At 61.0% G+C, this 26076-nt stretch overlaps 2 protein-coding genes across 4 annotated transcripts in view; one reads left to right on the forward strand and one right to left on the reverse strand.

Moving 5' to 3' along the window:
• Window positions 1-20960, forward strand: part of DNAH17 (dynein axonemal heavy chain 17) — a 105160-nt gene extending 84200 nt beyond the window's left edge. The window contains 15 exon segments of the mRNA XM_021066525.1: window positions 25-189; window positions 2156-2296; window positions 2478-2648; window positions 4664-4786; window positions 5291-5484; window positions 8433-8581; window positions 9551-9678; window positions 11519-11746; window positions 14267-14458; window positions 17477-17656; window positions 17900-18082; window positions 18930-19112; window positions 19229-19372; window positions 19604-19829; window positions 20519-20960. Coding sequence (XP_020922184.1) covers window positions 25-189; window positions 2156-2296; window positions 2478-2648; window positions 4664-4786; window positions 5291-5484; window positions 8433-8581; window positions 9551-9678; window positions 11519-11746; window positions 14267-14458; window positions 17477-17656; window positions 17900-18082; window positions 18930-19112; window positions 19229-19372; window positions 19604-19829; window positions 20519-20766 — 2655 coding nt within the window. The 3' untranslated portion in view covers window positions 20767-20960.
• PGS1 (phosphatidylglycerophosphate synthase 1) overlaps window positions 20174-26076 on the reverse strand; it is a 39426-nt gene continuing 33523 nt past the window's right edge. For 2 of the 3 annotated variants that reach the window (XM_021066522.1, XM_021066524.1), the window contains 2 exons: window positions 25088-25218; window positions 20174-20611 (listed from right to left, as the gene is read on the reverse strand). In XM_021066522.1, coding sequence (XP_020922181.1) covers window positions 25099-25218 — 120 coding nt within the window. In that variant the 3' untranslated portion in view covers window positions 20174-20611; window positions 25088-25098. Of the gene's footprint in view, window positions 20701-25087; window positions 25219-26076 lie in introns of all 3 variants that reach the window. The other variant, XM_021066523.1, reaches the window with a different exon arrangement.

A 26076-nucleotide genomic window follows, 5' to 3' on the forward strand; every position in this document is an offset into this window, starting at 1 on the left:
GGTCCACTGATGCCCCTCCCGCAGGCGAACCTCACCAAGTCCCAGAATGAATTTAAGATTGTTCTGAAAGAGCTAGAAGACTCTCTGCTGGCCCGGCTGTCGGCTGCGTCGGGGAACTTTCTGGGAGACACCACCCTAGTGGAGAATCTGGAGACAACCAAACACACGGCCAGCGAGATCGAGGAGAAGGTAGGAAGCCGCCTCGGGGGCCCCCACCCCTGCCAGAGCGCAGGGGCAGCAGAGGAGAAGCCACAGCCACACAGGGGCCCCTGGGGCCCAGGGCAGGGACGAGGGGCCTGGATGCCCGCCTGGTACCGCAGTTGTCTGCCAAGAGGCCCCGGGGTGGTTTCCGAGGGAGCCGAGAGCTTTGGACGGGCCACCGGCATTGCCCGCCCGCTGATTTCACTCAGCACCTCCCCCCCCCCTTTTTAAGGGCCACACCTGCAGCATATGGAGGTCCCCAAGCCAGGGGTTGACTTGGAATTGTAGCTGGCGGCCTACACCAGCGCCATAGCAATGTGGGATCTGAGCTGCATCTGTGACCCACACCACAGCTCACGGATCCTTAACCCACTGAGCGAGGCCAGGGATCGAACCTGCAGCCTCATGGATGCTAGTTGGATTCGTTTCCACTGAGCCATGACGGGAACTCTAGTCAGGCCCCCTTTAAAAAAAAATTTTTTTTATTTACAGCATTGCATTCGTTTCAGGTGTACAGCAAAATGATGCAGGTAGATAGTGTTTAGATGCTTTTCCATTTTATTTTTTTATTTTTGTCTTTCTAGGGCCACACCCATGGCGTATGCAGGTTCCCAGGCCAGGGGTCGAATCGGAGCTGCAGCTGCCAGCCTACACCACAGCCACAGCCACGTGGGATCAAGCCTCGACTGCGACCTGCACCACAGCTCACGGCAACGCAGGATCCTTAACCCGCTGAGCAAGGCCAGGGACCAAACTCTCATCCTCATGGATGCGAGTCAGGTTCATTAACCACTGAGCCACGACGGGAACTCCGATTTTCCCTTTTAGATTCGTGGAAGATGCTGACTGCAGATCCCTGTGTCCTACCAAATCCTTTTTCTCTGTCTTGCATATACTTGGGTCTGTCAATCCTATACTCCTAGCTTCTCTCCCCCCGCCCCCCGTCTCCTCACGTCCACTGTTGCTAACTGTTAAGTTTGTTTCCTGTGTCTGTGAGTCTGTTTCTGTTTGGTATAGATTCATTTGTATTATTTTCTTAGATTCCACGTATAAGTGACATCATAAAATATTTGTCTTTCTCTGACTTAACTTCACTTAGTATGATAATCTCTGCGTTTATCGATGATGCTGCAAATGGCATTATTTCATGCTTTTTTGTGGCTAACGTTCCATTGTATGTATTTATTTTTTTGGTCTCTTCAGGGCCTCACCCACAGCATATAGGGGTTCCCAGGCTAGGGGTCAAATAGGAGCCGTAGCTGCCAGCCTACAGCAACGCAGGATCCGAGCCATATCTGCAACCTACACCACAGCTCACGTCAACACCAGATCCTTAACCCACTGAGCAAGGCCAAGAATTGAACCTGCGTCTTCATGGATGCTAGTCAGATTCTTTTCCACGGAGGCACGATGGGACCTCCTCATTGCCACTGTATGTGTGGACCGCATCTTCTTTGTCCACTCATCCGTCGATGGACATTTAGGCTGCTGCCACGTCCTGGCTGTTGTGAATAGTGCTGCAGTGAACATTGGGGTGTGTGTGTCTTTTTGAATTATGGTTTTGTGCGGATGTATGCCCAGAAGTGGGGTTGCAGGGTCATATGGAAGCTCTATTTTTAGTTTTTTAAGGAAGCGCCATACTGTTGTCCAAAGTGGCTGCATCACTTTCACGTGCCACCAGCAGTTCCCATTCCTCCAGCATTTACTATTTGTAGACTTTTTAATGGTGGCCATTCTGGCTGGTGCGAGGTGGTATCTCGTAGCAGTTGCGATTTGCATTTCTCCAGTAATCAGTGATGTTGAGCCTTTTGTCATGTGCTTGCTTCATGGTAGTTTTGATTTGCGTTTCTCGGATAATCTCGTATCTTTTCACAGGCCTGCTGGCCATCTCTGTGTCTTCCCAGGAGAAAGTCTACTTAGGACTTCTGCTCATTTTGTGATGGTTTGTTTTGAGGTACAAGAGGCAAAAGTCACAGAAGCAAAAATCAACGAGGCGAGAGAGAACTACCGGCCGGCTGCGGAGCGGGCCTCCCTGCTGTACTTCATCCTGAGCGACCTCAACAAGATCAACCCCATCTATCAGTTCTCGCTCAAGGTGTGGCTGCATCCGGCCCCGGGCCTCTGGGGAGGGGGAGCCAGGGCCTCGGCACCAGCCCCTGGGGCGAGAGCGTCCGAGCAGTGCCCCCAGCCCCTTACAAACCAGAGCCCGTGCGGGCAGCGTGGAGCAGCCTCAGAGGCCCCCCTGCAAGCTCCCGGTGACCCCCCGGTCCCCCCAGGCCTTCAACGTCGTCTTCGAGAAGGCCATCCAGAAGGCCAGCCCCGCGGATGAGGTCAAACAGCGCGTGATCAACCTGACGGACGAGATCACCTACTCCGTCTACGTCTACACGGCCCGCGGGCTCTTCGAGCGAGACAAGCTCATCTTCTTGGCACAGGTGGCATTTCAGGTAATGTCTGGCCTAGAGGCCCAACGTGTGGTCCTTGGCCAGGGGGTGCCGGAGCCCCCAGGGGTCGGGGTAGCGGGACAGGGTGGGGGCCTCGTCGGAAATGCCAATTCTCAGGTCCCAGCCTAGACCCAGTAGATCCGAACCTGCATTTTCGCAGGACTCTTGGTGACGGATGAGGTTTGAGTCACCGCTGTGGAACAAGCCTGGGCCCTTGAGCTGATCTCGGGGAGGCCGTGCCTGGGTGTTGAAGGTTACGGAGAAACGATGAGGCAGTGCCAAGCCAACAGCCTTGCCTTAGGGGTTCGCCCATGTGGATGTGCTCGGTGTCCCTTTTTTTTTTTGCTTTTCAGGGTTGCACCCGTGTCATGTGGAGCTTCCCGGGGGTAGGGGTCCCATCAGAGCTACGGTCCACAGCCTACACCACAGCACCGCAGGATCCGAGCCGCATCTGCAACCTACACCACACACAGCTCATGGCAACGCCAGATCCTTAACCCACTGAGCAGGGCCAGGGATCGAACCTGCAACCTCACGGTTCCTCGTCGGATTCGTTTCCCTGTGCCACGGCGGGAAGTCCACAGACGGAGGTCTTAAGGGACGGTGTACGCACGGGCGAGCGTCCTTCCTGTTCACGCAGCGCCCCCTCCCCCCAAAACACAGAACGACTTGGGGTCCGTCAAGTGTGCGCGGCAGCTTCTCCGCCAGTTTGCGCGGTGTTGTCCGTGTTGCCGGACATGCGATTCCCTGGACAGCCCGGCCTCGGTGTCAACCCAGCTTTCCGCCCACACTGCGGCTTGGGGTAGGTCCCGATGAATGGGCTTCCTCGTGTCTGTGGCCCAGTGAGTGACGAGCTCACCTCGAGTTTCTCTCTCTGCTGAGACAGCGTCAGGGTAACTTTCCTTGATGCGCCTCCTAATTTTCCAGGGTTAATGTATGCTTTCCAGGCCCAAAGAAATGCTTTTGCATTTAAAAAAAAAAAAGAGAGTCTGACTCGGAGGAAAAGGCTCGGTGGCATCTGTGACAGAGGCGGTGTGAGCACCTGAACGAGGCGGTTACAGGGACCACCGTGCCAGCCGCCCAGGCAGCCACGTCGCAGGGACCGAGACCGCGCCCGCTTGAAGCCCAGAGAGCTTGTATCCGCCAGTGGGAAGGTGCCTTGAACATGACCAGAAAATGTAGGTGCCCCAAAGAACGGGGAACAATCCTGATACATAAAGGTTCGCGGCAGTTCTGGGTGCACAGCCGAAAGGTGGAGACTGCCTGCCCGCAGACGAAGCACAGCGGTGGTCCCTCCAGGCGGCGGCTCGTCGTTCCTCCACAAAAAGGAACGAACGGAGTTCCCTTCGTGGTTCAGCAGGTTAAGAACCCGACTGATATCCATGAGCAATGTGGGTTCAATCCCTGCCCTCGCTCAGTGGGTTAAGGAGCTGCAAGCTGCAGGTGGGGCTCAGAGCTGGCGTGGCAGCTGCGATTCGACCCCTAGCCTGGGAACGTCCATATGCCGCAGATGTGGCCCTAAAAAGCAAAAAAAAAAAAAAAAAAAAAGCAGCAGCCGCAGCACAGATGAACTTTGAAAACGCGCTCGGGGAAGAGGTCAGATGCCAGAGGCCTCTCATTGTGTGATGCTGTTTCCACGCACTGTCCAGAATAGGCCGGTCTGTGGAGGCAGGAGCCTGAGGGCGGCTGGGCCCGGAGGAATGGGGAGTGACCTTTGCAAGGCACGTGGCTTTCTTTTGGGGGCGAGGAAAGGTTGTGGACCCGGCCAGTGGCGATGGGGGTGCAAGAGTGCGGATGCAGTAAATGCCACTGGACCTGACCCTGCAATAGGGTGAAAAGGGTACATTTTTGCGCTGTGTGTATTCTACAATTTAAATCAAGGTGCTGACCGAGCTCTGTGCTGACCAGAAGGGGCTGGATAGTGCTTCACCTGCGGGCAAGGCGTGAGGGGCCCCCTGCCTGTCCCCTCCCCCGCCCTGTCTTGGGACAGCATCTAAACCAGCCCCGCGTCCCCTCAGGTCTTATCCATGAAGAAGGAGCTGAACCCAGTGGAGCTGGACTTCCTCCTGAGGTTCCCGTTCAAGGCCGGGGTCGTGTCGCCCGTGGACTTCCTGCAGCGTCAGGGCTGGGGTGGCATCAAGGTTGGCCTTCAGACCCGAACACCGCGTGCTCCCCCCACCCCACCTCTTGGCTTTCCTGTTGCGTGTTTACAAGTTCACTCCTGGCTGTGACATTCAGGAGAACAAGGAGGCCCCAGAGGTGGGACCGGGAGGCCCGGGCCGCCTGCCAGCGCACGTCCCTGCGGGCGGCAAGCTGAGCCACGACGGGTCCCAGGGTGGGTCCAGGGGTCGCCCCTCCACTGCCCCCCCCCAACCACACAATGCAAAGTGTCAAGGGGCCCTCACCGTCTCAGTTCAGAAAGACTGGAGGAAGGCAGCCCCCTCGGGTGAGCAGGGCACCTGTTCCAGAGCCAGCCCCCCACCCCGAAGCAGCCCAGAGTCACGTCCCCAGATCAGACCCCTGCCTCCCAGGTCTCGGCTGCTTTTGCTGTCTGCTGGCCCTTGACACCAGCAGCTCGTCATTGTAGCAGCAGGTCCTGCGGTCGGGCTGGGCGGGGAGAGCTGAGAGCGCCGTCTGCCCCCCAGGCCCTCTCGGAGATGGACGAGTTCAAGAACCTGGACAGCGACATCGAGGGGTCCGCCAAGCGGTGGAAGAAGCTGGTGGAGTCGGAGGCCCCGGAGAAGGAGGTCTTCCCCAAGGAGTGGAAGAACAAGACGGCCCTGCAGAAGCTCTGCATGGTGAGGTGCATGCGCCCCGACCGCATGACCTACGCCGTCAAGTGAGTGCCCTCGCCCGTCCCGCCGGGCCTCACCGGGGCTGCGGGCCCCTGTGCGCAGAGGGCAAGGTCACGGCTGGGGGCGGGAGCCGCTGCCACATCATGGACGGGATCCCGCCCCACCCGCCGGCCTGTTCTGGGTTCTGGCATCTCTGGGGTCTCAGAAGGGGGCCGTCGGGACGCCTGCACCACTCCCGACCCCCAACCCCGGGGTACGTGATGGGAAGACAGGACTCCCCAGATGCCCTCCAAGTCTTAAAAAAAAGCGTGGGCATGAATGAGCCCGCAGCCACACAGCGTCCTTTTAGGCTGTTGTGGGGAGAAGGCCGTGGCCCGGCCATCGGCGTCCGAGCACGTTCGTGGCCTCAGTGGCTGGATGTAAAGTAAACCTTTTGCTTCTCCGGCTCCTCTGCAAAGAGAACCATATTCTGACATCTCTCTGGACCTGAGCCCCCTCCAGGCTGGGAAGCTTCACCACTGTGTTTCAGCTCCCCCCGTGCCCCCCGGGCCTGTCATGTCACAGGACGACTCCACGAACTGCAGGGACACAGGGCAGACCTCTGTGTCCGCCCGCCAGCCTGCCCTCCTCTGGGGTGGAGAGGCTGTGCCCCCTCCCGGACCTCAGGCTGAGGAAGATGGGGCCCCCCCACCGCGCAGGAAGGGGGACGGGAGGGCAGTGAAAGAGGCCCAGCCTGTTCTCGGAGGGAGGGAGCGTCTCGGCTTTCCATTTGTTACAGTGGCCTGAGAGCCGCCAGATTTCCCAAAAGACGCCCACGTCCCTAATAGAATTCCCCTCTGACAAAGCAGAGGCCTGACTCACAGCCACTGGTGGTTCACAGATGTTTGTTACTGTTTTGCTTTGTTTTCCTGGGACCAAAGAGGAAGAGGAAAGGGACCAGGAGGGGTTCCAGGCGTGGGAGGAAGCGGGTGGAGTGAAGCGAGAAACCACGTCACGAGGCGAGTCTGCTGGTCCAGGCAGAAAGGGCAGATCCGGACTCTGCTGCAGGAAGGTCGGGCCCAGGCTGGGGAAGGCCAAGGTGAAAGGCACCTGACCATCTGGCTGGACACCGCCTGCCGGGGAGCTGAGCACCTGTGGGTGTCCAGACCGACCCCCCTCCAGAGCCCTCGGGAGAAAGCTCGTCGGGACCACGTAGGTGACCCCAAACACCAGGCGACCCCAGGTCACACGCTGCGACGTTCTGCGGGGTTGAGGAAAGCAGACCCGCCGCCCTAAACTAACGGGAGTGGAGCACAGCAGCAGCGGGAAGTTCTAGTGGACAGAGTGGTGGACGGCCATCAAGAGCGGTCTGGGTGCCGGGACGCGTCCTGCCGGGTTCGCGCTGCCCTCCGCCAACCCCTTGGGATGGGCGCCTTCCCGTCTCCAGGTCCACAGGCCCGGGGAGGGTAACTCGCCCAGGGTGGGGTGCGGTGCTGGTCACGGCGCTGGTCGTGGGCTCAGAGCCCCTGCCACCGTGTAAGCCGGCTGCACACTCTGCCCCAGGACGCAGGAACTATCACCAGTTCACCATCAGAAAAGGACCCGTGGCCCAGCCACGTCGTGAGCAACTGAGCTGGTGATGTTCCTGCGCTGGCAGGACGTGGTGCCTTCCAGAAACTTTCCGGGCAGGGGCCTGGTATCCCTGTTCTGGGTCAGTGCCAAGGCCAGAAGCAAGCACCCCTGGTGGCCTCCAGCAGGAGCCCCCACTGGCCCGTGGTTGGTTCAGAAAACTGCCCAGAGGGAGTTCCCGTCGTGGCTCAGTGGTTAACGAATCTGACTAGGAACCATGAGGTTACAGGTTTGATCCCTGGCCTTGCTCAGTGGGTTAAGGCTCCGGCATTGCCGTGAGCTGTGGTGTAGGTTACAGACGCAGCTCGTATCCTGCGTTGCTGTGGCTCTGGCGTAGGCCGGTGGCTACAGCTCTGACTTGACCCCTAGCCTGGGAACCTCCATATACCATGGGAGCAGCCCAAGAAATGGTAAAAAAGCACAAACAAACAAAAAAAACAACTGCCCAGAGGCCAGGCCAGGGGATGGATGGCAGAAGGCCCGCCTGGCACCTGTCCGCACACTCCCCGTTGGTTGGGGGGAAGCCTCACGGGAGCAGGCGCCTCTGCCCGGCCTCCACGATTCGCAGGGCACCCGGGTGCCGCCCCCTCAGGAATAAGCACGTTCTGTCCTGGGCGTCTTGCTGATGTCCTTCCAGGGACTAAGCTGGACATGACTTGAGCTCCTGTTGCCCGTTTCGACCCAGCACGCTCAGCCACCTGTGGTCACAGGAGGGGCGGGGGGCTGAGGTGACAGGGTCACTCTGGGAGGGGCCTCGATGGACCCAGCCAGCCTCACCAGGGCCCAGACAGACAGAGTCCGGGGCTTGGAACAGAGCAGCCTATGCAAGAGATGCTCTGGCGGGGCGGTTGCTGTGGTTTTCCTGAAGATCCTGGAGCTCACTGAGCAGCACGCACACCCCCCCACCACACACCCCCCTTCCCCACGCCCCCTTCCCCAGCTCTGGTCGGGGCAGTCAGGACCCAGGGACGGGTCTCGGGTCTGCTGCTTGTTGCTGCCTGGCGGCCGAGCAAACAGGAAGTGTCTAGAAACCAGCCCCTTCCTTGGGAGCCCTGAGGGGTGGCCACAGGAACCCTTCTCGGCTCCGGTCCCCTCACGGTTGACCTCGCACGTCTCAGAAGGCAGGGGGGGAGCATCAGCTGCTGAGGGCCCGTCCCTGCACAGGTCAGGGAGCACATCCCCCCAAACTCCGAACATGCTCCCCTCCACCCCCTGCCCTCCACGCCCTCCCCCCTGCGCCCTGCCCCCGCCGCACCCCTCCCCAGTTAGGCGGAGACCCCTGCCAAGACCTGCTTTCCAGCCAGAGACCTTCCCCGGCCCCGGAATTCTCGTCCACCAGGAACGCAGGCACGCGCCCTGGGCCTGAGCAAGCGTGTCCCCCCAGGAACTTCGTGGAGGAGAAGATGGGCAGCAAGTTCGTGGAGGGCCGGAGCGTGGAGTTCGCCAAGTCCTACGAGGAGAGCAGCCCCTCCACCCCGGTCTTCTTCATCCTTTCCCCGGGCGTTGACCCCCTGAAGGACGTGGAAGCCCTGGGTGAGCGCGGCCAGCGAGGGCCAGCATCCTGGGGGCGGGGAGACAGCCACCCCGCCTCCGACGCCCAGAAAGCGACAGGTCTCGGGAGGGCGTGGGAAACGGTGGGAAGGCGAGAGGGCGCAGCCGCGGGGCGGGTCCCGGGTGAGCCAGCCCCTGGCCCGTCAGCCCCCACCCCCCGCCGACGGCCGGGGGCAGGTGTCCAGGCGAATCCTCCCCGCAACGGCCAAGAGGAGGACACGGCCCAGCGGCGCGTCGGCTGCTGAGGGGTGAGGAGTCTGGTAAAGGGACGTGACGGACGTCAGCCAGGAGCGGCCTGCCGCACAGGCGACGGCCTGGGTGGACCAGGACCCTGTGCCAAAGCGGGGAAGCCAGACACACGTGGGACCCCGTGTGTCTGAAACGTCCCGAACGGGCACATCTGTAGCAGCAGGAGGCAGATCAGGGGTGGGGGTCGGGATGGGGAGTGACTGATGGGCACGGGGTGATGAGAACGTTCTGGAATCGGATGGGTGGTCGCTGTGAATTACTACACGTCCCTGCACTTGTGCTCTTTAAGAAGGTTTTTAAAGTGATCCCCTTGATGTTGTGTTTTTACCACAATTTAAAAAGGGGGAGTCTGTGTGGAGTTCCCATTGTGGCTCAGCAGGTTACGAACCCACCTAGGAACCATGAGCACGTGGGTTCGATCCCTGGCCTCGCTCAGTGGGTTAAGGACCTGGCATTGCCGTGAGCTGCAGTGTGGGTCACAGACACGGCTCGGATCCTGTGGGGCTGTGGCTGGGGTGTAGACCAGCGGCTACAGCTTGTATCTGCCCCTAACCTGGGAACCTCCACATGCCGCAGGCGCGGCCCTAAAGAGACAAAAACACAGAAGAGGGGGGAGGGTGTGGAATTCCCAGCCGGGGTCACAGAGCCTCCATTTCTGTCATTCAGCTGTCCCGACGCTTTTCCTGCTTTTCTTTCCTTCAGGGAAAAAGCTGGGATTTACCATAGACAACGGGAAGCTGCATAACGTGTCCCTGGGGCAGGGACAAGAGGTGGTGGCAGAGAACGCCCTGGACGAGGCGGCAGCGAAAGGACACTGGGTCATTCTGCAGGTGTGGGGGTGGGGGGCACCCTGCCTCAGGGCCCAGGGATTGGCCTGAAGGCCTCAAAAAAGTAGGTTGCAGGATCCCATGCACCCGGGGCTGGGACGCCTACAGCCCCCGGAGGGAGGGGCAGTCGAGCTCCCACCATGCCCAGCTCTGCCCGGGGCAGCGGGCGGCCCAGGTGTCACCACTGCGCCGGTGAAAGTGTGGGTCCTTCAGCAGCAGGAAAGACACTGGGTGTATGGCAGAGCGCCCCTAAAGAGGACTTGTGGGAAAACAAAGCACCCCAGTGGATGTGTTAAAACAAAGCATCCTTCTCCCGCTCCTTGGCCCTGCAGCCTCCCCAAGGCCCGCTCCCCAGATCCTGCTGGCCACACTTGCAGGCCTGCCCGGCTGGTGCAGACCCCAGGGCCCTGCCAGTCCCATGTGGAGACCTCTTTCTTGTTCTTTTTTTTTTTTGGTCTTTTTAGTGTCACACCCGCAGCATATGGAAGTCCCCAGGCTAGGGGTCTAATCAAAGCTACAGCTGCCGGCCTACACCACAGCCACAGCCACACTGGATCTGAGCTGCGTCTGCGACCTACCCCACAGCTCATGGCAACGCGGGATCCCTGACCCACTGAACGAGGCCCAGGGATCGGACGTGCATCCCCAGGGATACCAGTCAGGCTCACTCCTGCTGCGCCACCGCCAGGCTCCTTGTTCACTTTCTTTTACAAAACGATCACTGTAACTACATGTCTGGTTACCTTCTGTCACCAAAGATATGACATCATGTTCCCCACACGGCCCATTTCATCCCGTGACTCATGGGTTTGAACTGGAAGTTTGTACCTCTTGCTCTCCTGCACTGGTTCTCCTCCCTCCGTTCCTCTGGCAGCACGTTTGTTCTCGGTATCTGTGACTCTGTTTTCTTATGTTTGTGTTTTGGATTCCACCTGTGAAATCACACAGCATTTGCCTTTCTCCTCACTTAGCGTAATATTCCCTAGGTCCAGCCATGTTGTCACAGATGGCCAGATTCCTTTCTTTTTCATGGCTGAGTAGTATTCCGTTGTACATATATCCCATGTCCTCTTCACCCATTCATCTACTGATGGACATTTAGGTTGTTTCCTTGGCTTGGCCATTGTAAATAATCCTGCTATGAACATAGGGTGCATGTATCCTTTTAAATTAGTGTTTCCAGGAGTTCCCATCGTGGCTCAGTGGTTAACGAATCCAACTAGGAACCATGAGGTTGTGGGTTCGATCCCTGGCCTCCCTCAGTGGGTTAAGGATCCAGCCTTGCCATGAGATATGGTGTAGGTCGCAGACGTGGCTCAGATCCCAAGTTGCTGTGGCTCTTTTGTAGGCCAGCAGCTACAGCTTCAATCAGACCCCTAGCCTGGGAACCCGCCATATGCCGCGGGTACAGCCCTAGAAAAGAAAAGAAAAAAAAAAAAGGTGTTTCCATTTTCTCTGGGTTAATACCCACGAGTGGAATTGCCAGATTGCCTGGTAGTTCCATTTTTAATTTTTGACGACTCTCCAAACTGTTTTCCATAGTAGCTGCCCCAGTTTAAATTCCTACCAATAGTGCACAGCGTTCCCTTGACTCCAAGTCGTTTCTTTCTGCCCGAGCCTCTCAGAGGAGGGGCAGGGTGAGGGACCATGGAGTCGCAGCCTTGGGCGGTGGCGGGAGGTCTAGAATTCGGAGCCCAAGCGGGGACCCTTGGGGAACAGGATGTCAGTTGCTCAGCTGAAATCAAGGGGGCCAGCGGGCTGGGAAGAGCCCCCCAGGGGCCGCGGCCTGTGCTGTGGGCCTGGGCGTGGGGGCGGGGGCGCTCAGCCCTGGTTTTGGCTACAGAACATCCACCTGGTGGCCCGGTGGCTGGGCACCCTGGACAAGAAGCTGGAGCGGTACAGCGTGGGCAGCCACGAAGACTACCGCGTGCTCATCAGCGCCGAGCCGGCCCCCAGCCCCGAGTCTCACATCATCCCCCAGGGCATCCTGGAGAATGCCATCAAAATCACCAACGAGCCGCCCACGGGCATGCACGCCAACCTGCACAAGGCCCTGGACCTCTTCACCCAGGTAGGGAGCGCGCCCCCCACCCCGTGTCGGGTGTCTGCCCGCCGTTCACACGCCCTCACACCGAGAGGGCACCCGTTCCCCAAGGGCTGTGCAAAACGCGAATAGTCCGAGGTGCTCTGGGACCCCCATCACACACAGATGGACGGAACAAAGTGCTGACTTTGCATCCATTTTGGGACCCGCACGACAGCCCAGGTAGACGTGGGCCAGGTCCCTGGTTTGTCCGAGTGCCTTAGGAAGGGTCATTTAGCCCCCAGACCCCCACTCTCACTTCCCGTGAGACGTGATGCTGGTGGAGGGGCTGCCGACAGGACAGTGACCCCAGCCTCGCGGGCTCAGGACCCCGCTTCCGGGCCCTGTCTTCCTCCCTCAGCAGGGAACGGGGGTGACCTGGTCCTCCAGGACCTTTGCTCGGGGGACGCCTCCTCACCCCCACCTCGCAGTCCCCAGCCAACCGCCTCTGAGCCTTCCTGGCACCCCTGCTCCTCCTGCAGAGCCCTGGCATCTGTATGCACGCTGGGCGCCTGAATCCACTCTCTCCTGTCCTGGAACTTTCTGGTGCACACACTTGCTCTTCCAGGGGAAGTCTAAAACCATTTTGAAGAGGAAGCCTCATAATTTCTGAAAATACCTAACAAAAGACCTATGCACGGAGCACACTAGGCCCATCATGTGTAACTCCCATATCTGATTCATTCATACGAAAAATAGCTGGGTCATCCACCAGCTACTCCCTGTGGGCTCAGAGGACCCACCAAGGTCCAGGTGAGGTCAGAGAACTGAAAGCAGGGAACAGATGGGCAGGGCGGGGCCTCCTCCAAACTGTATGTCCGTGTGCCCAGGGGACGGAGCGGTGGAGCAGACCCGTCAGGCGGGTGACCAGTCTGGGTCTGGTAAGGGGCGTGGACGTGTTCCCAGGATCGGGAACTCGGGCGCAGGGGACACACAGAGCTCCAGGCTGACGTGGCTCAAACAGGCCCAGGTTTGCCGCCCTCTGTAACGTGTCCGGAAGGGGACAGGGGCGTGTGGGAAATTCTGTAGCAATTCAGTATCACTATGAATCCAAGCATGTAATCAGTTTTTCCTCTCTCCTGTGTTTTGCTAAAATATCCGTCTGTGATGGACGGAGTGGGGGAAGGCGGCCAGGTTGGTGGGAAGCTAGTCCCCACTTGGACAGGGGTCTCCAGAGCCAGTCTTGGCCAGGAAGCGTGGCTGGGGCCTCTGGGTGGGGGCCATGGGGCCAGGAGGACACAGAGGGGCCGCAGGGCTTTGGGGAGACGCCCTGGCTGCTTGGAGCCGGGGGCAGAGCAGTGGCGGTCAGGCAGGTGTAAGGTGGGGCTGCCCGGCTGAGGGCTACAGGACTGTGATGCTGGCGGGGGGCGGGGGGTGGGGGTGTCCCCAACCCTGTCCACCGCCTGAGGCTCCTGCAGAGATCGGAAGGGAGGCAGTGGGGAAGGCTGGGCTCTGCTGCCTTCGTGGAATTTCACAGAAAGGAGGCATACCGGTGACTACAGAGCCGGGGGGAGCCGGGGGGGCCGGGGAGGAGGGGTCCGACCAGAGAGAAGTCAGATGGCGTGCCAACCTGCAGGCTTCCCCCCTTCTCAGGGCTGCTTGCTCATCTGGCTGCCTCTCCCTCTCCGTCTGCTTGCTTTCACCACCCACATCTGGAAGGGACCGGCCAGGCCTGTTTCGCAGGCCATCTCTGTGACGGGCATGGAGGAAGACCCTGCGGGGCACTGGGGCCCTGGAGCCCCATCTGTGCCCCCTCCATTCCCACGATTGCAGAGGGGCCCCCAGCGGGCGCCTGTAGCAGGGCTTCCTTGGGGGCAGGACAAGGCAGGGCCCCTCCCTCGCTACACCTGGTCTATTTTTCTGGGCATTTTCCCCACTGCGACCACCGCGCACAGGTGGGTCCCCTCCGCCGCTCTCTGCCCACCGCGCCTGCTGCTCCCGTGGAGCGCCGGCCCGGAGGGGCCCACAGGAGGGCTGAGCCGGTGAGGATGAGTACAGCTTAGCTTCCAGAGCCACCCACTTAGCAGAGGCCAGTCGGTTAAAATCTCACAAAGCCCAGCAACTGAGGTTCCGGTTTGAGCTGGGTGTGCCTGTCCCTGGGCCACCTGCTTCCTGACCGAGCTGGCTAAGCATCCACTCCGCTTTACCCACTGTGTTTGGAGAGTCTGGGGTCCAGCTCGGGGGTCGACCTGAGGAATGCTGAGAACTGCAAAGGAACCGCAGTGGGGAACATTGTAGTAGGAGGCAGAACCACGACTTAAGTGGTGTGGCCACGGTTCTGGAGGGAACAGGACAAGGAAGCATACGTGCTACCCCAGGGTCTCTGGACCCCACTGTCTCTGGACCCGTGTCTCTGGCCCGGGAGGCCAGCAAGACCAGCTCAGAGCAGTCGGGTTAACGCCCCCACCCTCCACGCCACCTCACCCCCGCAAAGGCGGCCCGCGGCCCCGCCCGGGGCATCTGTGCGCGGGCACGCCTGACCCGGGCGGCGCGCCCTCCCGCACGCAGGACACCCTGGAGATGTGCACCAAGGAGATCGAGTTCAAGTGCATCCTCTTCGCCCTGTGCTACTTCCACGCCGTGGTGGCCGAGAGGCGCAAGTTTGGGGCCCAGGGCTGGAACCGGTCGTACCCCTTCAACAACGGCGACCTCACCATCTCCGTCAACGTGCTGTACAACTACCTGGAGGCCAACACCAAGGTGAGGCCGCCCGGACCTCCTGTCCCTGCTTCCCCGCCCGCCCGCCCTTCATTCGCTCTGTCTCACGCCTGAGACACGCTGGACTGGTCTCCTAAGCCAAAGAAAACCTCCAGCGCCTCTGTGAGCCCACCACCAGCCCGCCCTGGCCGCCAGCTCTGGCAGCTGGCGGGGTCAGGCAGTTAGTCTGACTCCACGGGGGTCAGCGTCTTTGGGGAGCGGCTGGTCCCGCTGCTCTCGCATCTGAACAGGGATTGAGAAGGGCCCGCACGCTGGGCGCGGGAGCCAAGAGGGACGAGGAAGGCCTCGCGGTCAGCGTCTTGGAGGCAGAACCCAGGTTCAGAGGGAGGCCGAGAGTCTCCCTAGGAAGACGGAGCGTTCCCTCTTTATTGGACATTAACACAAACGTGTGAAGTGCTGTGCAGGTGGCTGCGGGGCTGCGGAGAGCCGGTCCTCAGGGAGCTGCACCCGGGGGGACCCAGCGGGCAGGGGGCCACTCGCGGGCACGGGCCCCACGGAAGGCAGCCGCCCCCTGGGAACTGAGAGCCGTGCTCCTGCCTCCCTTGGCTCCTCTCAGGATCTTAAGCAGCGTCCAGCCTCTGTGACCCCCAGGAGGAGGCAGAAGGGCACCCCGCAAACCTGGCTCCTCACTCCTGCCCCACGTCAGTGGCAGTAAGGTCTGTGGCACCTGCTCCTCCTACACCAAGAGGTGGATGGGAGCCAGGGCTCCGCCTGCGCGGGCGCTCCCAGAAACCTGCCCAGGGTGACAAGGAGGGGGCCTGACAGCTGGCGTCCGTGCCTTTGGGTCCGAGGCCTGAGGACCAACCCCCAAGCTTTGAGGGGGCTGAGGAGGGTAGAGAGCACCCCCCATGTAACAAGGCTCAGATGCGCTGGGAAGAGGGGGACCTGGCCGCCCCCAGGCCCCGGAGGAAGACGGCCCCCAGGACTGCAGCACCCGACCCTGAGCCCAGAATGCGGTTTGCTCGCTTGGTGCCCTGGAGAGACCCCCGGCCCTGGAGAAGGCGGGAGGGCAGAACCGGCGGAAGTCACCCCACCGCCTGTGGACGCGCCTCCGTCTGCAGGTGCCGGGGCCACCTCACCCAAACAGGGTCCGAGGGGAAGGCTGCTGGCACACCTCACGACACCCGCGCAAGTAAATCAACTCCAGGAGACGGGAAGAAAGGGGCTCATCAGAGCAGCTCCGCCAGAGCTGTTGTCTCTGGCGAGATCTGAGTGGGAGGAGCAGTCTTGCTGAAATTTTTTTAGACGTGTGTGTAGGACGTTTCCTCGCTACACACGCAGAACCCGAGTTGGGTAAGACCCGGCTCGAGAATGCACACCGTGTGCTCTGGTGGCCGGCGGGTGAGGTGTGAGCAACACTCATACCTGGAGTCGCGCTGGACGGGGGAGGACCCCTCTGCAGGACAAACAGAAGCTGTCCCCGAAGCCAAGAAGCAAACGCAGAAAAAGCAGCTCGGCCCATGCCCAAGATAACCAAGCAGAGGAGTTTAAGTCACAAAATGACAATTTTTTTTCTTTTTGGCCACACCCACGGCATGTGGAAGTTCCCAGGCCAGGGATCCAACCTGTGCCACGGCAAGTGACCCAAGCCGCAGCCGTGACAAGGCCGGGTCCTTAACCCGCGGAGCCACGGAGAAACTTCGCAAAATGACAGCTTAGAGAATGCTCGTGTTTTACGTTCACGAGAACACATCAGCCAATGGATAAATCAAGTTCTTATTCAATTGACTTCACGTTTCCTGTACTTGGTAAACGGCTGCCGTTGCGGCAGGGCACGGCGGAAGATACACCGACGCCCACTTGCCCTTAAGGAGCCTCAGAGACCAACGCCTGGGTGCAGTGAGGTCCCCAGCTGTGCTGCCCAGCCCTGCAGCTGCCACCATGCACGTGACAACGCAGTGAGTCCCAACTGACGGGGCATGACACACTCTGGATTCAAAAGCTTGATAGAAGAAACCAAAAATGTAAAATGTCTTATTAGTGGTTTTTAGGCTGAATACCTCTTGGAACAGTCTTTCTACTTAAGCGGCTGCCGGAAGATCTGAAATTACATACGTGCCTGCCATGTGGGGCTCCGGCGGCTGGACAGCGCTGTGCGGGAGGGGCCAGGCCTCTGGCTTTGTGGAGGGGAGCATGGTCTTGGCGAGTGGCAGCGGGGAGGAGCAGCGCCCCAGGGCCGAGGGCACAGCCTGGAAGCAGAGGCAGCGGGGCGTGGCCGAGGGTGGGACGCATGCAGAGACCCGTTTGGTCTGGCTCCCGAGGCCCCGGAGCCAAGGTCGTGGGGGCAAGGCTCCTGGAGTGCAATGGGCCCAGGGCGACCTCGGCGGCACTGGAAGGAAGGCCCTCTTGACAGGTTCTGAGAGCCAAGCTGCACCTGGTGAGCACGAAGGTCTAGGTGCCCGAGAGCCAGGAGCCCCTCGACGTGGCCACCGTGTTTTTGCTTTTGTTGGCTTTTTAGGGGGCACCCGCGGCATATGGAGGGTCCCAGGCTGGGAGTCAAATCGGAGCTACAGCTGCTGGCCTGAACCACAGCCACAGCCACGCCAGATCGGAGCTGCATCTGTGACCTATACCACAGCTCATGGTGATGCCGGATCCTTAACCCACGGAGCGGGGCCGGGGATGGAACCTGCATCTTCACAGATGCTGGTCGGGTTTGTTCCCGCGGAGCCATGACGGGAACGCCATGTAGTTACTGCTCCAGCTGGAGTGACCGGAAAAGGGAAAGGTCGCAGGTGGCTCCCGTTTCTGAGCCCGGGGAGAGTGGGGGCCGAGGGAGCACGTCGGGGCTGGGGGCGGGCCTGTGGGGTGGAGGGCGCGCGCAGAGAGGAGGTGCAGGCAGAGGGCTGGGCATCCTGCCGGGGCGGGGGTTGGCAGAAGCTGGCGCGCCCCTGCAGCCCTGGTAGGCGAGGCCGTGACCGAGAAGCGACAGAGGGGCTGGGGGACCCGGGAAGGGCAGGGCGCGGTGACCCACGGCCGCTGCCGCCCTCCCTTGCGCAGGTGCCCTGGGACGACCTGCGCTACCTCTTTGGGGAGATCATGTACGGCGGCCACATCACGGACGACTGGGACCGCCGGCTCTGCAGGACCTACCTGGGGGAGTACATCCGGGCGGAGATGCTGGAGGGGGAGGTCCTGCTGGCCCCCGGCTTTCAGATCCCCCCCAACCTGGACTACAAGGTGAGGAGAGCGCCTTCGGGGGCGGTGGCAGACAAGACGCCAACAGGGTGACAGCGCCCCACAGGCTCCCAGGCGGGCCGTCTGATCTGGCAGGCGGCCAGGCTACCCTCACGAGAGGGCTTGTGACGCAGCCCCTGCGCAGGGGGCGGGAGCATCCTGTGTCGCTGGGGAGCAGCCCCCAGACGGAAAGCGATGCTTGGTACACCGGGCCCCAGGCGCCAGCTCGCAGAGCTCCCCTTTCAGGGTTACCACGAGTACATCGACGAGAACCTGCCCCCCGAGAGCCCCTACCTCTACGGCCTGCACCCCAACGCCGAGATTGGCTTCCTGACGGTCACCTCGGAGAAGCTCTTCCGCACGGTCCTGGAAATGCAGCCCAAAGAGACGGACTCGGGAGCAGGCACCGGGGTGTCTCGCGAGGAGAAGGTAGGAGCCTGGCTCCCCGGCCGGCGACAGGAAGGGCAGGGTCCAGGACTGGGGTCACAGGCCCTGGGTCCCCTGGGAACTTGGCAGCAGCCTCATCAGGGCCCCCCCCAGAGCTCGGAACTGGAAACTGGTTTGGGGGGGACTGCGGGAGGGGGGTTGGGGAACGTGCCCGGCTGCCCCCGCCCTTCTCCAGCCCTGCCCTGCCAGCTCGAGGGTGGCAGCCCACAGCCCGGGCCAGTAGCAGTGGCTCCCGCAGGGCAGGTGCGTGAGGACGGGCCCTCCAAGTGAGCCTGGCGGGTCACGGGCAGATCCCCTGAAGATTCCCAGCAGCAGAAAAGCTCAGAGGACCTAAGAGCATTCAATACACTTCTGCTTGTCGGGGTCACCACTACACCTCATGAGGCATCAGCACCCTGGCCCTGCTCGAAATATTCTGGGCCAGTTCTACCAAAAATGAGCTAAGGGTTGGGCTTCCCAGTGAGCAGGGCAGATTCTTGCCGGGAGACCTTTGTCCCGGGGGCCCCATGACCTTTTGTCTAATGACTGAAACCAGATCTAATGGGCAGGGGTGTTGGGTCCACCACGTGGGCCCCTTGAGAGCAGGTGACCAGCACGGCCCCTGCAAGCAGCCCACTCAGGACAAGGGCACAAGCCCACGATCACTGGGTGCTCTGACGGGGAGGGAAGCGGTGCCTTCAGGCACCAGGCCAGGGTGGCCCGATGCTCCCGTGGCCCTGACAAGGGACAGAGCCTGAGGGCCAGGACTCCCGGCCCTGGTCAAGGCCGGGGCTGCCCCTCCGCCTGGCCCGGGCGCAGTGACGCGGGCTGCCTGGGCTCTGGCTTCCAGGTGAAGGCCGTGCTGGACGAGATCCTGGAGAAGCTCCCAGACGCGTTCAACATGGCTGAGATCATGGCCAAGGCTGCCGAGAAGACGCCGTACGTGGTGGTCGCCGCCCAAGAATGTGAGCGGATGAACCTGCTCACCCACGAGGTGCGCCGCTCGCTCAAGGAGCTGAACCTGGGGCTGAAGGTACGGCCGGGGTCGGAGGGCGGGGGTGACGCCGCGCGGTGCGCACAGACCCACGTCCCAGCCAAGACCAGGCGGGAGGAGGCCGGACTGCCCAGGTTGCGTCTGTGTGACCCCAGGGAGAACTGACCATCACCCCCGACATGGAAGACCTGGCCACGGCTCTGTTCTACGACACCGTGCCTGACACGTGGGTGGCCCGGGCCTACCCCTCCATGATGGGCCTGGCGGCCTGGTACGCGGACCTGCTGCTCCGCATCCGGGTAAGGCCGGCGAGGAGCCGCTGCCCCGACTCGGAGCCTCCCGCAGCCCAGCCTGGCCCAGCGGGCACTTCCTCCCGAGACCCCGGGCACAGACAGCCCTCCTGGCAGGGCCCTGTCGTGGGCGGGGGGGCGCCCTCCTGAGCCCCCAGCGCACGGAAGCCGACGCCCCTTTCAGGCCCGCTCCCTCCCAGGCGGAGGCCGGGCCAGCGCTGCCCTGCTCTGTCGCTGCAGGAGCTTGAGGCCTGGACCACGGACTTCGTGCTGCCCACGGCCGTGTGGCTGGCCGGCTTCTTCAACCCCCAGTCGTTCCTCACGGCCATCATGCAGTCCATGGCCCGGAAGAACGAGTGGCCGCTGGACAAGATGTGCCTGGCCGTGGAGGTGACCAAGAAGAACCGCGAGGACATGACCGCGCCGCCCCGGGAGGGCGCCTACGTCTACGGGCTCTTCATGGAAGGTAGCGGGGGCGCTGGCGGGAGGGCTCGGGCCCCGAGGCCCCCAGGTGCGCGCTGGCTCTGAGGAACCCAGCCCTGGAGCCTGGGCCCGGCTGCTCTCTGGGGGTGAGGGCCCAGGAGCCCCACCTGGCCAGGGGTTCAAGGGGCGGCCCCCTCCTCTGAGCCAGGTCCCGGCAGCAGGGGGCCTGGAAGCCGGCGCTCGTTCCGTTCCTCCCCCAGCTGCCCTGCCCTGCCCAGGGCCAGGCCAGCCGGGACCGCCAGGCAGGCCGCCCGTGGCCTTGGACCCCTGCGAACAAACCCCTGCCCGACCCCGCCCCATGCCCACATCAGCAGAGACGAGCAGAGCTGCAGGCCTTCTCCATGTTTATTATGGAATTAAAGACGGGACAGAGAAGCCTCACTCGACAGGGGGAGTAGGAAGAGTCTGGTGAGAGGCCCCAGCAGGCCTGGGTGCAGAGCTGTTGATTTGCACGGGGCGGGCGCTGCCCGCTGGCACTTCCAGCGGGGTAACCATGTGCTGTCATGTGAGGCGCGGGAAGCCCCCCCCGCTGTAAACGGTGGAGCCGAGGGCGCGGTGCAGGGGACCCCAGGCCACGGCAGCCGGCCCAGGCCCCTCCCCTACTCACTGCCAGCACAAGGGCTGGGAAGCAGCCGCCTCACCTCGGGCCCCTCGGCCGTGCTGTCCTTGCAGGGGCTCGCTGGGACACGCAAACCGGTGCCATCGCCGAAGCGCGGCTGAAGGAGCTGACGCCCGCCGTGCCGGTCGTCTTCATCAAGGCCGTCCCTGCGGACCGCGTGGAGACCAAGAACGTCTATGAGTGTCCCGTGTACAAAACACGCGTCCGCGGCCCCACCTACGTCTGGACCTTTAACCTGAAGACCAAAGAGAAGGCGGCCAAGTGGATCCTGGCGGCTGTGGCGCTGCTCTTACAGGTCTAGCGGCCGCGAGGCCCGGGCTGCCCCGGCCAGGTCCCGGCTGCCCCTCCCACGTCCCAGAGAGAAACCATCACTTATTCTCACAGGAGCTGGTGGCTGCCTTGTGTCCTCGTAAGTAATCGAGGCACTTTTCAACCAGGCACAGCTGGACCAGCCCGAGGTGGGGGCGGGGTGATTAAAATAATGCAGCCACTTCACTGTGCTTGTCTGAGTCACTGGAGCCAGCAGCCATCAGCTCGACGCCCCCAGGTGCCTGGCGCAGGCTTGGGGGTGAGGTCCCATTCCCGGGAGCCAAACCCCCAAATCCTGGCTTCCCGGAGGGCTCAGCTGGGTTTATTTTCTCCCACAAGCAGCCTGTGGGGTTAGAGCTGGAGCGTCAGAGCCTCAGGCCCAACACTACGTGCAAACACACCCACCACGGAGGGGCCAGGGCGTTCCTTCCCAGCATAAACCAGAGCTGCCCACGCCACGGGCACCGTCCCTAAAGCACTCTTCCCTTCTCTCGATGGATGATGGCTCCGCCCCGCCCTGGAATGCTGAAAACCCAACAACTCCACAGCGGGGGCCATGTCCACACAGCTCAAGGGCTTCCAGGTCAACTGCCCACTTTCTCAAAGTGCTGAGAACCAGACGTCCTGAACACAAACACGTTTGTGCCCCAGGAGGTCGCTGATTTCTCAGGCCCACCGTAAACAGCCCGCGTAGTCTGGGCAGCAGCCTGGCTGCCTCTGGTCTCCCTCCCCGCTCCCCCTCGGTTCTCACTTCCTGCCGCCAAAGCAGCCTTTCAAACCAAGTCTCTAATAATAGACAAAAAGGGCAGAACGTTAAGAGTCATGTACCCAACAGAGAAGCACCTAAGTGTATAAAGCCAGCGTTAAAATGTGGAGGAGGAAACCGAGTAACAACAATAGCAGGACCGCCCCAGCACGGCCGTGGCAACGCCCCAGCAGGGACTCAGGCAACTGCAGCCTTAAGTCCTTCAACAGTTATCTCAGGACACTGTCTGCAACCAGCAGCGTGGACACGGACCGCTCACCTGGATGGACCACATGCCAGGCTACAAAACAAGTCTCAACAAATTTCAGGGCACAGAAATTGTATCGAGTGTTTTTTCCAACCACATCAGCATCAAACGACACATCCATCAGGAAGAAAAATGGGAAAAACACAAGCACGTGGAGACTAAACAACATGCTGCTAAAAAATCAAAGACGACATCAGAAAGTACCTCGAGACAAAAACACACACAACTTCCCAAGATGCACGGGACGCAGCAAGCACAGCTCTGAGGAGGAAGTTCACAGCACTACGGCTACCTCCAGAAACAGCCTGATCTGCCAACCAGGAATCAGAATTAGGAAAAGCAGAATAAACGCCAACTCATCAGAAGAGGGATGGCTGCTCAGCAGCCAAAACTCCGGACTTGCGGAGACACAAGCCTGCCTGCAGGCACTGCGACCGGAGGCCAGAGCCCTCAGCCTACCCCGTCCAGGCACAGGAGATGGGACTAAGGAAAGGCATCCCCACACACAGCCTGCCCACAAGCCAGTGGCAAGCGGCAAGAGGTGGCTCGTGCGGCCTCGCTCTGCCAACTCCTGCCCCAAAGGGTTGGGCAGCTGCAGTGGTGCTGGTCCCAGCCGCCCTGCGACAGGCCTCAGCAGAGCGAGAGGGGCACGTCCCAGACCCGCCCGCCTCTCCGTGGTTCTGATCCAGGCCGTCTGGGCCAGTGGCTGGGCTGCCGGAAAGGCTGGCCAGTGTAAGGAGGAGATGATGAGCTGGAGATCCGGGGACACAGGGGAGGCAGCAGGCAGGGCCCACAGACCCCGGGGGCGGGGGGTCCCAAGGCTGGCACCCTAGGTGGTTTCTGGCTTTTCTAGAAAGCAGAGTAAAGGAGGCCCCATGGAATATCTGGCCTCATTCTAAGTTCAACTTGATTCCAAAGTTCTGTGAAAAATTCTTCCCAAGTATTCTCAGCCAGTCTGTGGGTGAAGCAGCAGCCCTGGAAGCCCCATGTCTGAGGCCAAGAATTTACAGCAACCCTGGGGCCCGTGGGGCTAAGAGGGAGAAGGGAAGTGTCCTCCTCCCGGGGATGGAGAATCTCCCCCCCTGGCAAGGCAGGGGGAGACGTCTGGCCCAAGAGCCCGGCTGCCTCAACTGCCCCTGCCAGCCAGGAGGGGTCACTGCAGCCCCCTGCTTCGCCCTGCCAGCCTGGAGGGAGAGGAGAGCGGCCACTTGGGAGACAGAACTGCTAGGGCCCAGGCAGCTCATGTTCATCCCTGGTGATAACCATCAAATGGGAAGGTTTTCCAACTTCGCCTTTAGGGCCTGAAACACAAGTCACCTTAGTCCACGCTACACACTGTGGGTAGATGACAGAACACCCGCCAAGCTCTGCAAGGTGATTCAGCTTGGGTTTGCAATCCAGACTCAGGGAGACAAGAGAGGGGATGAGAGCCACAGTGCATCTGTTGTTGTTCTTGTTTTTTGGTTTTTCATCTTTTAGGACCACGCCTTCGGCATATGGAGGTCCCCAGGCTAGGGGTCCAAGCTGAGCTGTAGCCACCGGCCTACACCACAGCTACAGCAAAGCGGGATGAGCCACGTCTGTGAACTACACCACAGCTCACAGCAACGCCAGATCCTTAACCCACTAAGCAAGGCCAGGGATCAAACCGGCATCCTCATGGATACTAGTCAGGTTCCTTAACCACCGAGCCAGGACAGGAACTCCCGAGCTACACTGCATCTGAAAGTGCCATGAGGCCTGCGGCACTCCTGGTGGGCACAAGAGTGGGGAGCCCTGGCTGGGAGAAAGAGACCCCCCCTCTCCCCCACTGGCCTAAAGGCGGCCAGCAAAGACACAGCGAGCAGCCGAGCGTGGAAGGAACCAGGCACCGATTGCTCAAGCCCAGCCCAGCCGTGGCCCAGGATGCGCTCTGGGCCCACAGCATCTGCAGGAATGCGAACACAGCTTCCCGAAAGCCTCTCTCCAAACAGAAACCCAGTGCCCTGTGCATTCTTCCGGTTTCCCTCATCTAATTGTCCCACAGGACAACTTAATGACTGGTTTGAAGACAAACAGTGTTAACTGACGGGCTCCTGCCCCAGGGTGGTGTGGCTGTGGCCACCACTCCACCACAAAAACCTGCAGATCTGCCTGGCCCTGGGGGAGGTGCTCGAGGCCCTGGTGCCCCCCACCCCCGCCACACACACACACACACACAGGGCAAGGCGGCACAAGCTGGGCCAACCTCGGCCTCCCAGGACCCACAAATGTGACCATCAGAGCCACCAGCGCTTGGGGGGAGACACACGAAGCTGCCTCCAGAGGCCACGTGCAGAGACGGAAGCCAAGCTCCCCCACCCCCACCCAGGATGGGCGGTGAGGCCTCTTCTCTGGGCAAGGTTCAAGCATCTAAAGATGCAGAGATTGGAAATCTGCTCCTGGGGACACGGGGGCTGGGGAGGAAAACGGGGTTAAGTATCACAACAGATCAGAGTCGAAAGCGGCTGCTCAGGGGAGCGAAGGGCAGCTGCATTTTGCTGGCCTTTCAGGATCATTTTACTCTCTAAATCTGCCCATTATTTGAATAAAATTACAACATTGAGAAAAAATGAAATGATAAAATACAATGTTTTAACGCTACTGTGCAGAGGGCCGCCGCCCACACGGCTCGGCCATAGGCCCCTTATCCCCGTCCTCACGCCCCCTCGCTCTCCCCAAGCACTCCAGCCCGAGCCCGGTGTGGGCAGGCCTAGCGGAGTCCGCCTCCGCCCCCCAACCCTGGACCCAGGACCATGGGGTGAGGTCAGGGTCCAAAGGCCCCTGGGAAACAGACGGTCACGCCCAACTCAGGGGCAGCTCCCCAAGGCCTCACCTCCAGCTCCTGGAGGCCCAGCCCTGGGCAACAGAGAGCATCCTGGCCCCAGCTGTCAGCACGGGACCGTCAGGAGACGGCGGCAAGCCAGCGCACTCCCGCCCCAGCACCAACCCCCCTGCCACTGCCACTGCCCTCGGAAGCGCGTGCTCAGCGGTGAGGAAGGGGCGCAGGTCCTCCCTTGGTGCCCCCTCCAGCCCCTGGGGACGGGGGAGCACAAGCGCACCCACGACGCAGACCCCGGGACCCAGCAGAAGGTGGAAGGGCGCCTCCCTCAGCCCCGGGCTTGGAACAGGGACCCGCACCCACGGTGGAGACACACACCTCCTCCCTGCAGCAGACAACCCGGAGAGGACGCCAGGGCCCAGGCCTCCGGCCGGAGGCCCTGGGAGCCCGGCGGGGGCGGCTCCTGCCCTCCTGGGGAAGCCCCGGGCAGCGGCCAGTACCTGCCGGGTCCTCAGAAGAAGTTCTTAATCAGCGGCGTCACCATCTTCACCCACAGCTGCACCTGCCGGCTCGGCTGCTCAAAGGTGGCGGAGGACACCACCCCCGACCTCAGGTAGAGCTGCTCCTGCTCCTGGGGAAGAGAAACAAACAGGAGTCAGGGGTCAGCTCCGGCCCTGGGGGGCACGGCTGGCTGTAAAACATGTCTTGGAAAAGTCGAGAAGCCAGTGTGTGTAAACTCTGAAGACCGAGACGTGCGTGGGACCGGCCACACAGAGCCAAAGCGGTGCAGCAGGTGCTGGCGTCTGCACACGCCCAGCCCCACCAACGAGGCAGTGCCGCTCACGGTCCTGAGGCCTCTTTTAAATGAGACCCGGTCTGTCTCCTCTCACGCTGGCAAAAAGAGAGACGTTCGGAACCATCCCCCCGCCAGCTGGCCAAGGCCTAGGAAGGGAACGGGCCTCTCAGACACTGCCGATGAAGGGGGCGCGGGCGACATCTGGGGAGAAACGCGGCAACAGGCAGCAAAAGTCTCGAAAAGAACTTCTTGCAAGAATTTCTCCCAATTAACTAAGCACTAAGATTTGTGTGCGCAGATACTTATCCCGACACTGATGTTAGAGAAACACTGGAAACCACAACATCCAACAACCAGCTAATTAAATACAATAAACCCGTGTAACATAAGACAATTACGCTCTTAGAAAAATATTCAACGACGTCGAGAAGGGCACAACGTACTAAGTGAAAGACACCACACGTGAGCTGACACACACGGTGTGATCCTAATTCCATTAAGAAGAGTGACACCTCCACGTGTACACAGACAAGACAGGCAAGGCCCAATCCAAACAGTTTCAACAGACAACAGGGTCCTTCTATGCAGCACAGGGGGGGGACTCCATTCAGCGTCTTGAGATAAACCCCATCATGGGAAGGAACGCGTGACTCAGTCACTCTGCCGCACGGCCCGTCGACCGGACTTCAATGA

The sequence above is a fragment of the Sus scrofa genome, chromosome 12, assembly GCF_000003025.6.
Source record: "Sus scrofa isolate TJ Tabasco breed Duroc chromosome 12, Sscrofa11.1, whole genome shotgun sequence".
NCBI lineage: Eukaryota > Metazoa > Chordata > Mammalia > Artiodactyla > Suidae > Sus > Sus scrofa.